Raw genomic sequence first — 14078 nt, forward strand, 5'->3', positions numbered from 1 at the left:
TTTAACCCCACCTGAAGTTAAAAGGTCATCACCTTGATTCAGTGAGTGTTAACATATTGCCACCTTTTCTTCCTCCCTTACCCTCAAGGTGAAGAGCGCTGTTATTCTCACTGAATCATGTGAAAGTAAATGGCAGACGTCAGAAATACCTCAGTGTATTTCCTGAGAATAAGGACGTTCCCGATTAACACACCTAAAAAAATTAATTCAATAATATTATCTAATACACATCCATATTTAAAGTTCTCCATTTGTGCCCCCCAGTTTGTTTGTTTTTTTTTATATCTAGGGCTTGTTTTAATTCAGGATACAATTAAGTTTCACACTTATATTCAGTCTGTCTCTAGTCTTTTTAAGTCTACAATAGCCCACCTACCTTTTGGTTTTGTTTTTCATGACGTTGACTTTTTGGAGTTCAGTCCAATTTGTAGGAGACAACGATGGATAAGGAAATGGAAACTAAGGTGTTTCTGAAGACTGAGGGGCAGGGAAAATTCACTAAGGTCAGCTAAGTAACTAGAAATTAACTAAAACATAAATAAGTTTAAGGAAGAACCACAAAGTTCTAGTTTTCCTCACTTTTGAGAGAAATGTTAAATTCCCTGTCTCATTAACTATCGATGCCCCTGCTTTGATGGCACACAAAGCATGTGTTTTCTCTACTTCGGGGGCAATCCAGCACAGCCCAGGAGTAGAAACCAGGACTGAATCTAGAAGAGTAGAAATTTGCCAAATACAGGCAGGTAATCACTTCAGGAAGAGGAAACAACAGTAAGATACGAAAACTCATCAGTGGAATTCTGTATTATCTTTATAACTCTTACAAATCTAAATCTACTCTGAAATATAAAGTTTATGGAAAGAAAGCTCATCCATGGGAATTTAAGCTAGCTCAAGATAGCTGAATACAGTGTGTCAGAGTAATAGAAAATGAAATTGGAAAAAAATGAAAGAAATAGGGGTCTTGATGCATGCTAAGAAGTCTGGCTTTAAAATACACATTCATCTCAAGTGCATGGAAAATTTCTCCAGGATAGATATGTTAGGCCACAAACCAAGTCTCAACAAATTCAAGTACATAGATATTACATCAAGTATCTTTTCAACCACAATGATTTGAAACTAGAATTCAATAAGAAATAAGGAAGAAAATTAGAAAGTTAAAAAATACATAGAAATTAAACAACACACTCCTCAACAACTAATAGACCAAAGAAGAAATCACAAGGAAAAATAAGAAATATCTTGAGACAAATGAAAATGGAAACACAACACACCAAAACTTGTGGAATGCAACAAAAGCAATTCTAAGAGGAAAGTTGATAACTGTAAATGTCTATATTAAGAAGAAAGGTCTCAGATAAACAACTTAACATTACACATCAAAGAACTAGAAAAAGAAGAATAAACTAGGCCCAAAGTAAGCAGACGACAGGAAATAATAAAGATTACAGCAGAAATAAGTGAAATAGAGAATAGGAAAACAAGAGAAAAGATCAATGAAACTAAGATAAGCAAAATTGACAAACCTTTAGCTAAACTAATCAAGAAAAGAGGGGACTCAGATAAATGAAATTATCAATGAAAAAAGAGACATTTCAACCAATACCACAGAAATACAAAGATCATATCAGACCACTGTGAATAATTATATACCAATAAATTGGGCAACCAAGAAGAAATGGATAGATTTCTAGAAACGTAAAACTTAACAAGACTGAAGAAGAAATAGAAAATCTGAACAGACCAATAATGAGTAAGGAGTTTGAATCAGTAATCAAAAAACTCCCAACAAAGAAAGTCGCAGGACCAAATTATTTCACTGAATTCTACCAGAGATTTAAAGAATTAATGCCAATCTTGGGCGCCTGGGTGGCTCAGCTGATTAAGCATCTGCCTTCAGCTCAGGTCATGATCCTAAGGTCCTGGGACTGAGCTCCATATCGGGCTCTCTCTGCCTCTCCCCCTGCTCGTGCTTTCTCTCTCTCGCTTGCTCTCTCAAATAAATAAAATCTTAAAAAAAAAGAATCAATGCCAATCTTTCTCAAACTCTTCCAAAAAACAGGAGGAAGGAACATGCCCAGACTCATTATATTACCAAAGCCAGCCAGATAAGGATACTATAAGAAAAGAAAACCACAGGCCAATATCCCTGATGAATATAGATATAAAATTCTCAACAAAATACTGGCAAACTGAATTCAACAGCACATTAAAGGGATCATACACCACGATCAAGTGGGACTTGGCCCTGGGATATAAGGATGGTTCAACATACTGAAATCAATAAATGTAATAAGCCTCATTTACAGAATGATAAAAATCATATGATCATCTCAATAGATGTAGGAAGAGCATTTGACAAAATTCAACATCCTTTCATGATTAAAAAAAACTCAACAAAATTGTGCATAGAATGTACCTCAATATAATACAGGCGCTATATGACAAGCCCACAACTAACATCATATTCAGTGGTGAAAGAGTGAAGGCTTTTCCTCTAAGATTAGGAACAAGACAAAGGTTCGCACTACCAGAAGGTCTAGCCAGAACAATTAGGCAGGAAAAAGAAATAAAAGGCATCCATATTGGAAAGGAAGAGGTAAAACTGTCTCTGTTTGCAGATGACATCATCTTATAGATAAAAAATCCTAAATAACCGAAAAAAAAACAAAAACAAAAAAAACAACTAATAAATGAATTCAGTAAAGTTGCAGGATACAAAATCAACATACAAAAATAAGTTGTGTTTGTATACACTAATAACAAACTATCTGAAAAAGAAAGAAAACAATCCTGTTTATAATAGCCTCAAAAACAGTAAGATATTTAAGAATACATTTAACCAAAACGGTGAAAGATCTGTACACTGAAAACCGTAAGATACTGATGAAAGATACTGAAGAAAATACAAATAAGTGGAAAGATATTTTGCCCTCATGGATTAGAATTAATAGTAAAATATCCATACTACCCAAAGCCATTTATAGATTCAATGCAGTCTCTATCAAAATCCAATGGCGGGGCGCCTGGGTGGCTCAGTCGTTTGAGCGTCTGCCTTTGGCTCGGGTTGTGATCCCAGGGTCCTGGGATCGAGCCCCACTTCGGGCTCCTGGCTCAGTGGGTAGCCTGCTTCTCCCTCTCCCTCTGCCTCTCCCCCTGCTCATGCTCCTCTATCTCTCTGTATCTCTGTGTCTCAAATGAATAAAAATCTTTTAAATAAATAAATAAATAAATAAAAAATCCAATGGCATTTTTCACAGAAATAGAAAAAACAATCTTAAAATTTGTATGGAACCACAAAAGACCCTGAATAGCCAAAGCAATCTTGAGAAAGTAGAATAAAGCTTGAGGTATCACACTTCCTGATTTTAAACTATGTTACAAAGCGATAGTAACCAAAACAGTATAGAACTGATGTAAAAACAGATACATAGACCAATGGAGCAGATTCAAGAGCCCAGAAAGAAACCCATGCATATAGTCAACTAATATTTGACAAAGGAGCCAAGAATACTCAACGGGTAAAGGATAGTCTCTTTAATAAATAGTATTGGGAAAATTGGATATTCTCATGTAAAAGAATGAAACTGGACCCCTATCTTTCACCACTCACAAGCATTATTTCAAAATGGATTAAAGACTTAAATATAAGACCTAAAACTGTAAAATTCCTGGAAGAAACAGGAAGCACTTTGACATTGGTCTTGGCAATGATTTTTTGGATATGACACTAAAAGCACAAGCAACAAAAACAAACATTAACAAGTGGGACTATATCAAACAAAAAAACTTCTGCAGAGCAAAAGGAACAAACAACAAAATGAAAATGCAACTTATGGAATGGTAGAAAATATTTGCAAACTATCTGTCAGATAAGGGGTTAATATCCAAAATATATAAGGAACTCAAATAACTCAATAGCAAAAAAGCAAATAATCTGATTTTTTAAAATGGGCAAAGGATCCAAATAGACACTTTTCCAAAGCCTACCAATGGCCAATACATACATGAAAAGGTGCTCAACATCACTAGCCATCAGGAAATGCAAATCAAAATGACAGTATCACCTCACACCACACAACAGTGAGAATGGCTATTATCAAAAAGAAAAGAGGTAAGTGTTAATGAAGATGTGGAGAAAAGGGAACCCTTGTGCACTGCTGTTGAGAATGCAAATTGGTAGTCACTATAGAAAACAGCATGAAGCTTCTTTAGGAAATTAGAATAGAACTATCATAGGATCCAGCAATCCCATTTCTGGGTATATATCCAAAGGAAATGAAATCACAGTATCTGCAACCCCACATTTTCAGCAGCATTATTCATGATAGCCAATACATGAAAACAACCTAAATGTCCATTGATGGATGAATGAATAAAGAAAATGTAGTGTAATAAAAAAGAAGGAAATCCTGCCATTTGTGATAACATGGATGAAGCACAAAGGGCATTATGCTAAGTGAAATAAGTCAGAAAAAGACAAATAGTGTATGATCTCACTTATGTGAAATCTAAAAAAAACAAAACTCATAGAAACAAAGTAGACGGGTGGTTGGCACGAGTTGGGGGAGGAGGGTGAGGGAGATGTTGGTCAAAGGGTTATTAACTCCAGTTATGAGTAAGCTCTGGGGATCTAATGTACAGTATGGTGACTGTAGTTAACAATACTGTATCATACACAGTTTACCCTGAACAAGGCAGGGTTAGAGGTGCTGACCCCTGCACAGTCAAAAATCTGTATATAACTTTGACCCTTCCCACTGTTGACTGAAGCCTTACCGATAATATAAACAATTGATTAACATGTATTTTGCAGGGTGCCTGGGTGGCTCAGTCGTTAAGCGTCTGCCTTCGGCTCAGGTCATGATCCCAGGGTCCTGGGATTGAGCCCCGCATCGGGCTCCCCGCTCAGCGGGAAGCCTGCTTCTCCCTCTCCCACTCCCCCTGCTTGTGTTCCCTCTCTCGCTGTGTCTCTCAAATAAATAAGTAAAATCTTAAAAAAAACAAAAACATGTATTTTGCATGTTATATGTATTATACACTCTATTCTTGGAATAAACTAAGCTAGAGAATAAAAACTGTTAATAATGAAAAATACACATAGTACTCTATCTTAAAAAGTCCGCATATAAGCAGACCCATACAGTTCAAACACATGTTGTTCATGGGTCAACTATATCTGAAAGTTGCTAAGAGTAGATCTTAAATGTTCTTACCACACACACACAAAATGTGGAGTGATAGCTATGTCAGCTAAACCTATTATGTAGTCATTTCACAATATAAACATATACCAAATCATCACATTTTACATCTTAAACTTACACAATGTTATGTCAATTATAGCTCAATAAAGCTGGAAAAAAAAATGAAGTAGAACTTACAACACCCCCCCTCCCCCCGCAACACACACACACACACACGCAGAAAAAAACTGTTATTTTCAGATCTTGGGAGAACCCTGTACCCTAAATGTGACTGGGGAGCTTGCCCACTACATGTATCCATTCCAAAATACTAGTTTCTGTGTCAGAATATGTATCTGGCCAAATGTTTCAAATCTTAACATAAAAAAGTTACGGGAAGTTTAATAAAGGGAATTTCATTGGAGAAGTTCATCCTCAGAAACACAAAAGCAAATTGAAATATTTCATTAAAATTTTGGTTTCTGGGGTGCCTGGGTGGCTCAGTCAGTTAAGTGTCTGCCTTCGGCTCAGGTCATGATCCCAGGGTCCTGGGATCGAGCCCCACATCAGGCTCCCTGCTCAGCAGGGAGTCTGCTTCTCCCTCTGCCCCTGTCCCTGCCCCTGCTCTCTCTCAAATAAATAAATAAAATCTTTTTTTTTTTTTTTAGGATTTTATTTGACAGAGAGACACAGCGAGAGAGGGAACACAAGCGGGGAGTGGGAGAGGGAGAAGCAGGCTTCCCGCTGAGCAGGGAGCCCGATGCGGAGCTCGATCCCAGGACCCTGGGACCATGACCTGAGCCAAAGGCAGACGCCTAACAACTGAGCCACCCAGGTGCCCCAAATAAGTAAAATCTTAAATAAGTAAAATTTTGGTTTCTGGGTAAAGAAACAGAAAGAGTCTGGCTTTTTCAAAGAGGCTATGAGAAGTCACTAATGGATCCTAAGCAGGAGGGGTAACAAAGCCACTTCACATTTTAGAAAGACTGTCCTGACAGCAGTGCCTAAGGTGCGTGAGGGGTCATTACAGTGAGAAGACCCAGCTATAGTGCAGGGGAGCAGGGGACAAACAACGGTCTGGAATAGGCACAGTGGGAAAGGACAGAAAAAGGGTTAAGAACTCTTTGGGAGAGAGAATTGAGGACGTCAGACCCCTTCCTAGCTGCTAACACCCAACTCTGAATAAGGATGCCTGTCCTCCTAACTAGACTGGCCAGTATCCTCCATCCATTGATGCCTTTAGTCTGAAAGGAAGACAATCGGGTCCCTAGGAGCCCCCTCTGACCCCGCAGGCACAAGTAGGAAGATGTTTTAGAAAATACTTTATTTTCTGAGTGGCAGCCCCACCCCCCCAAACACATACACACACATACACACTCTTTGTCTTCATCACATTTCCAAAAGGGACCATGTGTCAAGATGTCATCCATCTCCAGACATCTGACTCACACAGAGAAGAGATGGGGAGGGGCCCATTACATACATCAAGCTATCAAAACACTCCTTTCACTGCTTCTGCTCAATCTAGAAGACTCGGCCTGAAATTATTTTAAGATTTTCTGTTATTTGCAATGTTATGGAAAAGTAAATTACTGACATTCACAAGGTGATAATCTGTAAAGAACAAGTTTGTTTTCCTTTTTTAATTTAGGATCTTATTAGCAATACATCAGCATCATTAATAGAAAAAAACACTGTTGACACAGAAACTCAAAAAACCAGCCATTAAGAAAATAATGTAGTAATCAACGACTATGAGAGAAAATGGGTCCTCTCATTTGATTCTACTGGCAAGCCCAGGTTTATCCTGAACTCTGAGAGACTGTCCTGAGTGGATGATGAAACATTCAAGTAAAAGGTAAGGAGTTATAAGTGTGAGTTTCTGAGGGATACTGCCTCAAAAGAAGTTCAGGGGTAGCCACAGTCCTCCAGTTTACTCCAATGTTGGGACGTTTCTGGGACGACCAGCATAGTTTCCTTTTGAGGAGTTCTGACAATCCATCAGCCTCAGGATTCAGGTCTTATAAAACGTTCTTCCATGTTAAAAAAGACTTTGTTCCACAGGAATAAGTTTTTCATCGCTTCTCCAGCTTCTTGTACTTGGCTTCTGCCAGGGAGAAAGGGGGGAAATTAAATCTTTAAAACCAGCTCTTACAAAAATCTTTTTAGTCAGCGTTTCCAGGCAAATTCAACAATATCTATTACATTAAAAAAAAAAAAATCTATTGCCTTCAATCTCATAATCTGTCCAAACTGGGTCTAAATTGGAGGCACACCACAAACGTTAACTATCATATTAGCTAAGGACAGATATTTAGTTATCAATCATCGACGTGCACAACCTAACATAAGGAGTCAAACACACACACCCACCCACACACAAATTAAGAAGTTCACTGAAGTTCTAACCCTGTCAATAGCACCTGCTCAGACATCGCCACCAGGGGTAAGCAGATCTACCGGCACTGGAGTCACGGGGAACCTTACTAAGCACAGGAAATTGCTTCTCCAGGCACTGTCCCCGGCACTCTCGGGGAGCCAGACTGGAACTCTCTGAAAGTACAAATCTATTTTTCCCCTTTTATTTTCTTATTCCTATACCTCGCTATAGGAAAGCAATTTTGAAAGACACAGATTTAAAAGACCATCAAATAAGCCTCTTAATGTGATAGATTATCTTTTTCTTTAAAACCTTGAAAAAAACAAAATGAACCAAAACAAACCTTGAAAGCATCTGGTACAATGCCTTCTATATAGTAAGGTTCACCACTTAGTGAATTTAATTGTGGACAATGAAACTGTTATTCACCACTCATTACACATCTCATTCTGTTACAGACCTCTCTCCTGAAGTAGTCAACAGTTGTCCATGATGAAAATAAAATAATCTGTAAATTATATCTAGGATAAAGACAACTTCCTTGTTTTTAATCATGGATGTAAGAGCCAGAGCCAGTTAGCAAGCCATCAACAATATAAGTACCAGTTTCCTCCTTAAAGGAAAAGTAATCCTTCAAGAAAACTCTTGATTGACTTTTCTATTTTTTAAGACATATGTATTTACATTACTAAAGATGCTTCAGCTTGCTGAACCACAATTTTAAGAGCTTGAGCTTTGTGATCAAACAGACCTGGTTTGGAATATAGCTCTTTCACATGCTAGCTTGTATCCTTATGCAAGTTATTTAACCCCTTCGACCAGTTTCCTCCTTCAAAGAATGGGGATAAAAATCACATACTTATCTCACAGATTACTGGGAGGATAAAAAGCGTAAAACATGTAAAGCACTAAGAACAGTGCCTGATATGTATCATTGAGTACTCAGGAAATAGTATTTTTATTACTACTACTACTACTATTAAAAAATTACTCTCACTAGGTTTTTGTGAAGCTTAATTAAAATAGATCATCATAGGTGCACCATAAATGTTAACTATCCTATTAGCTAAGGTCATACTGGGGGGCAGGGTACTCTCATTAATCAAAACAGAAATAAAAATGGTTACCCAGTTTTTTTGAATATGCATCCAACTTGTAGGCTGCCTGCTCAAGAGCCGCTACTTGCTCTTCAATTACGCTGATCTGATCCAGATAAGGCTGCAGTCCAGCATCTTTGAAAACAAAGACAGACCACATGTTCATACAGCCTCAACACAGAGTATAGAAAAGAGTAAGGAGTAGGAAAGTAAAAATGCTAGTGTCCCTCCAGCTCTGCCCAATACACACTAGGTGGGGGGACATGATTCTGATCACTCGCAGGGCAAACACTAGCAGATCAGGCAGAACTGTGACCTCAACAAAGCAAGTCTCTCTCATCCACTAATTTTCCTCTCTTTTAAATTCCTTGATCCTCAAGCAATCTTTCCATTACTGATTCAGTTTCTTGAGTAATCCCATACCAAGAATACCAAAATTTGTGTTCCCTAGAGATAGGGAACACAAATATAAGTCAATGGAAAAATATATTCTACCAGTCTAAATTAGCATTTTCCATTTATAGATGTTCTGGTTTTCTGCTTATAGAGTAGTCCTTTAAGGCTTCCACTGTTAAATAAATTCACTAAAATCTGACTACCCTTTCTCCCCCTTCTCCCTTTTCAGGAATAAACTGATCACATCAAGATTCAGAAGCAGAAATAACCATACCAAAATATGCTAATCCTCAAAATGGAAGAAATTCTCCATAACTTTGTAATGCACTTTTACAGAATGAGCTCCCTAAGGACAGGTGCCATGTTCCCTCCACTTCTCCACAACCCCAAGCACAAAAGAACACTAAATACAAACATGTTTAATTATAAAAATTATTACTTACATTTCTGGTTTAAGTCCTTTAAGTTTCTACTAATGTTTATAGCAATATCTTTCATTTCAAGATACTTCAGGCTGGTTAGTTTATTCATATTTTCCAGGAGCTTATAGTCTTCGCTGGTGGCTTTAAAATAAACAGAAGATGTGATACCTTTAAGATTTGTCACAGATCACTGGAATGTGGAATCATAGGCCAAATGGTAGTTCAAGACAGGATGCAGTGAATGTCAAAGGAGTAGGCCACTACTGATTCATGACATTTATACTCAGCCTGTATACTCTGTGTCTAAGTAGAAACTCCGGTAATAATTAGCAAACTATTTAAACCAAATAAGATCCAGAGACTTCAGAACCTTTGTTAAAAAGGAAAATAATAAATTCATGTCCTGGGGCGCCTGGGTGGCTCAGTCGTTAAGCATCTGCTTTCGGCTCAGGTCATGATCCCAGGGTCCTGGGATCGAGCCCGGCATCGGGCTCCCGGCTCAGCGGGAAGCCTGCTTCTCCCTCTCCCACTCCCCGCTGTGTTCCCTCTCTGTCAAATAAATAAATAAAATCTTTAAAATTTTTTTTAATTAAAAAAATAAATTCATGTCCTAAGAAAAGAGAAGGTGACATAGTATTGGTATTTCTATGGTATGATAACATGTAATCTGGAGGACTGCATCATAAATACATATAAAATCAACCAGGAACCATTTCTTAGTAACTCATTTATTACTGTGTGATTCTATATTGCATTTTATGCACTCCTTCTCATATCCTTTGTTCCCTTCCCCATCCCTACTCAAAGCAAATGGCTTCTCCTCCAATTTTCCTGAAAAGTGGAAAATTCCACCTACATGAGCTGCCTCAACCTTTCTGCCTCACTTCAAAACTTCTCTGTACCTTTCTATCTTCCCAAGAGGCAGGAGTGCTCCTCTTCTTGCCAAGACAACTTCTCCTGTGCTCTTGTTTCCACTTCTTCAGGGCCTCTTTTTCAATCATCTCCTTTCCCTGGCATTTCCAAATTCTCTATCCTGGCAGTTTCCTATCTAGAAATATATTCAGGTTTCTCTCCAGCCCAAAAGCACTCTCTCTTCTGCTACACCTACATCATTTGCTCAGTAAAGCAAAGGAGCTTCACTGCTAACCCTTTTGAAAGACCAGCTCATATTCACTGCCTCCTCCTCCTCACCATTCACTCATGTAAACCCTTGCAGCCTGGCCTTTGCCCCCACCATCCAGGGAAATTACATGCTCCAAGGTCATCGGTGCTCTCTGAAGCACCAAATCCACAGCGGCGTTTTCTCAGCTATTATGCTCCCCAACCTCTCCATAGTACCTGACACAGTGAGCTCCCTCTTTTCACAAAATGCTCATTTCCCTTGGCTGCCACGTCATCATATTACCCTGATTTTCTCATCTCTTTCAATCCACTCTTTGTAGGTTTCTATGCTAGATCCTTTCTCATTCATCCTTAACTATCACTTCCCAATTTTTTCTCAGCTGCAACCCAACTGATGTTTACATGGGTGGCACATTCCTATGGGCATTCCCAGGGTGATGCTAGCTTCCTTTCAAACTCAAAAAAGCATTTGTACAAGAATGACAATCACAGGGAATTACATTCTGTTTAAATCAATTTTGTGATAAGTAAATCATTTGTAAACCTAGGTACTTTAAGAACCGTTGTTAGAAAAAATTAATTGCCCTATTCAAGCATTCACTGAGATGATAGTTGAGGCCCTCAGCTACCCCTAAGCACATCCCTGCCAATCTCATCCTGCAGAGCCTTGACTCACACCGCTGTGCAGGTGACTCCCAAATCAGCCTCCCCTGCTCAGATCACTCTCTGAGCTCAGAACTCAAAAGTGCAAGTCACCTGAGTGTCCTGATAATATCTAAAATCAGCCAAGCCAAAACCAAAAATATTTTTTACACTAAACATGGTTCTGCTTTCCCACTTGCCTATTTTAGATGATGGCACCATCAGTTTAAAACCTAGAACACCTCTTAAGCTGCTCCCATCCCTCCAAAGGCACTTCAACAAGTCCTATAAATTCCACTTCTGTGATATTCTTGCAGACATGCTCTCCTTTCCATTTCTTTTACTACCACCCTGTCACTGACCATCATCATTACTCTTCATTCGAAATCTTGCTCATGTGTCTGACCTCTCTCCTCCATAACCATACTCGGCCAGCAAATTAGTCTCTCTAAAAAAAAAACAAGGGTCACACTTTAATACCTAGGAGTCTGCAAGATCGTGTAAATGAATGAAGTAAGCCAGGTGTTTGCATGTTAAAAACGTAAGATTATTCACTTCCACAAAAAAATATGCTCTCTCCCATTTCTTAGAACACACAGTCATCTCACCTATAATTTACTTTACCAACTTGGATAGAAATCTTGGTCCAGAAAATCATTTCTCTACCACTACTAAAAAAAAAAAAAAAAAAACACTGTAAGAACAGTGATAAAGGGCAACTTCCCAGGTCCCAGTAAAAGGGAGAAAAAAGAGTGGTGGGGACACACTGCATTGCACTAGGCCATTTAGAGGAGACAGCTGCTCAGCTCTAGTCAATCGCAGCATCACAAGAATGGGGAACTAGTATTGCCAAATCTTTGGAATTTTTAAAGAGAAGCCAAAAATCTAGATTTTGTCACTTGGTTTCTCTTGCTCAGAAATAACTAAAAAAACTGATCAGACTGATAGAGCCTCACAAGCCCTCCCACTCTGCATCAAGCATTTTCTCATTATTTCTGGTTCCCAAATTCAGCTCACAGCAATTTCCTGGGGAAGTGAAACAATGCTTATGAGAGGCCACACAGGACCAAACTTCACTTTTTGGACCTTTCTCCACACACAGTCATGTGTTCACCTGGAAATACACAATGAACCCAAAACTAATCATGTCCCCAAGTGTGGGTCACCAAATCCTCAGACCAACCTAGTAGGTTCCTAAATCTGCAGGTCACTCTCCATTCCCCAATTTCATTTCTCTTTGCCCTAGTAAATACATCTGCTTTAAGTGAACAAACTGCTTGCTTATACCCCTCACTCACCAATCGTTTCCCCCCTTTTTGGTCAGTCATTCCCTTCACAATCCTGCTCAAAATACACCTCCCTCCAGGAAGCACTTTTTGATGAATTCTTTTTTTGTCTTCTCATACTTAGTCTACACTACCCAGGCTTGCAGTTATATTAGGTATTTTTATGTATTTCTGAAATTAGCTAGTGAATTTCTCCAGGGAAGGAATGGACCTTCTTCTTTCCCATTCATAACCTTCCCAAACTTCCAACAGGCACATTTCAGGGCATGGGGAGTGTTGGGGAGGGAGCCACAGACTGATGCTACTAACGCACCTCACAGCTCCCAGAGCCAAACTACAGCTCCAGCGAGTGACGCAGGGCAGTACCCGAATCAGCCCACACCCCGCCTCACCCGTCAGTTCCCCAGTCAGGTAAGCTGCCATTTTGGAGAACATGTCCCGGCAGAGCTCAGTGATGTCAGCCTCAGCCGGCTCCTTTGCTTCCTCAGCTGTCTCCACGGCGGCATCGTCTGAATCAAAGGAGAACGAGTAAGTGTCCCGCCCTACACCGGGTCCTAATCCAGCCACGGCACCCTCTCCCCACATCCCTCCACTTGTCCTCATTCGATCAGGTCGGCTCTATTCTCCATGTGCCATAATTTCAAGTCCCTTACTTTGTCCTTGCCCCACCTGACACGCCAACTCTGCTCCCTTGCACCGGCCCTTGGCTCAGACCGATCCCGTGGCCAAGCCACCCCAGTCCTCAGGTCAGGTGCGCCCCTCCGACCTGCTCGCTCCTGCCAGATGAGCCCCCAGCCTCCTGCTGGACACTTCATCCCCAGCTACTCGACGTACCTCGAACCGGCTCCTCTCTTTGGGTCGCGGAGACACCCTGGGCCGCCGCCGCCGCCGCCATGCCTCGCCCCGCGCTGCTTCCGGTTGTGGGATGCCCGCGCCTGCGCGCCGGCCGTGCCCCGCCCTCCCCGCCCTGGGCTCGCAGCCCCGGGACACTCCCCCTCTCCACTGCGTCTTGCGGCTTACGCTTACGACGAGTAATAACAAAGAGTAAGCTTGAAGCTGAAATTGAAGCTAAGATAAGCTATTGCGAATTGATCCGTTGCCAGCGTCTAGAACCGAGTATGTGCTCATCCCTGTCACTAGTGTAGTAAGACCGACGACCTCTCTGGGATTGTTTTAGCTCTGGTGGCCTACTGACCAAAGTCACAAGGACAGGTTATCCTCTCCCTAGACACTCCCCACCCAGGCTGGTAGTCGTCGCCAAAGACTGCTCAGGGAATCCATGCTTTTGAAGGTAGTCTCATCCAGCCTTTGGGAAGCGTTCATTCATTGATCCCTGAGCCGAAATACTGGCCCTTCCGATGTCTTGGTTAAACAACTCGTTTGCCCCTTTTTCTTGAGCTGCAAGTTGGCACCTACTTCTCTTCAGCTGATACAGTCTTTCTGGAAGAAAGCTTTGTAACTTTTTACGGCGGAGGATACACTCTGGTTATCTTGATTGCATTTAGCTGCTTCGCAAGTCTCCCAGGTGTATAGAGTGCATGTGA

At 40.3% G+C, this 14078-nt stretch overlaps 1 protein-coding gene and 1 long non-coding RNA gene across 2 annotated transcripts in view; one reads left to right on the plus strand and one right to left on the minus strand.

The window, feature by feature from the left end:
* Positions 1-6799: 6799 nt before the first annotated feature.
* BLOC1S2 (biogenesis of lysosomal organelles complex 1 subunit 2) lies at positions 6800-13460 on the minus strand. Its single transcript, XM_027594280.1, has 5 exons — positions 13369-13460; positions 12927-13043; positions 9506-9625; positions 8697-8801; positions 6800-7296 (listed from the first exon to the last, which is right to left on the minus strand). The coding sequence occupies exons 1-5, from the start codon at positions 13427-13429 to the stop codon at positions 7265-7267; spliced, it is 435 nt and encodes a 144-aa protein (XP_027450081.1). The 5' UTR covers positions 13430-13460; the 3' UTR covers positions 6800-7264.
* LOC113922367 overlaps positions 12962-14078 on the plus strand; it is a 50228-nt gene continuing 49111 nt past the window's right edge. Inside the window, exon 1 of the long non-coding RNA XR_003519944.2 lies at positions 12962-13062. This is a non-coding gene — a long non-coding RNA (uncharacterized LOC113922367). The remainder of the gene's footprint in view (positions 13063-14078) is intronic.

Source organism: Zalophus californianus, chromosome 15 (assembly GCF_009762305.2).
Source record: "Zalophus californianus isolate mZalCal1 chromosome 15, mZalCal1.pri.v2, whole genome shotgun sequence".
NCBI classification, from domain to species: domain Eukaryota; kingdom Metazoa; phylum Chordata; class Mammalia; order Carnivora; family Otariidae; genus Zalophus; species Zalophus californianus.

What these genes read in the sequence shown, in the direction of transcription:
- BLOC1S2 (XM_027594280.1), bottom strand. Translation starts at nt 13,429, where the DNA reads ATGGCGGCGGCGGCGGCGGCCCAGGGTGTCTCCGCGACCCAAAGAGAG. An exon ending in AAGAGAGGAGCCGGTTCGAG is followed by an intron (nt 13,044 to 13,368) that starts GTACGTCGAGTA and finishes CCTTTGATTCAG; the next exon opens with ACGATGCCGCCGTGGAGACA. An exon ending in CCTGACTGGGGAACTGACGG is followed by an intron (nt 9,626 to 12,926) that starts GTGAGGCGGGGT and finishes TTTATTTTAAAG; the next exon opens with CCACCAGCGAAGACTATAAG.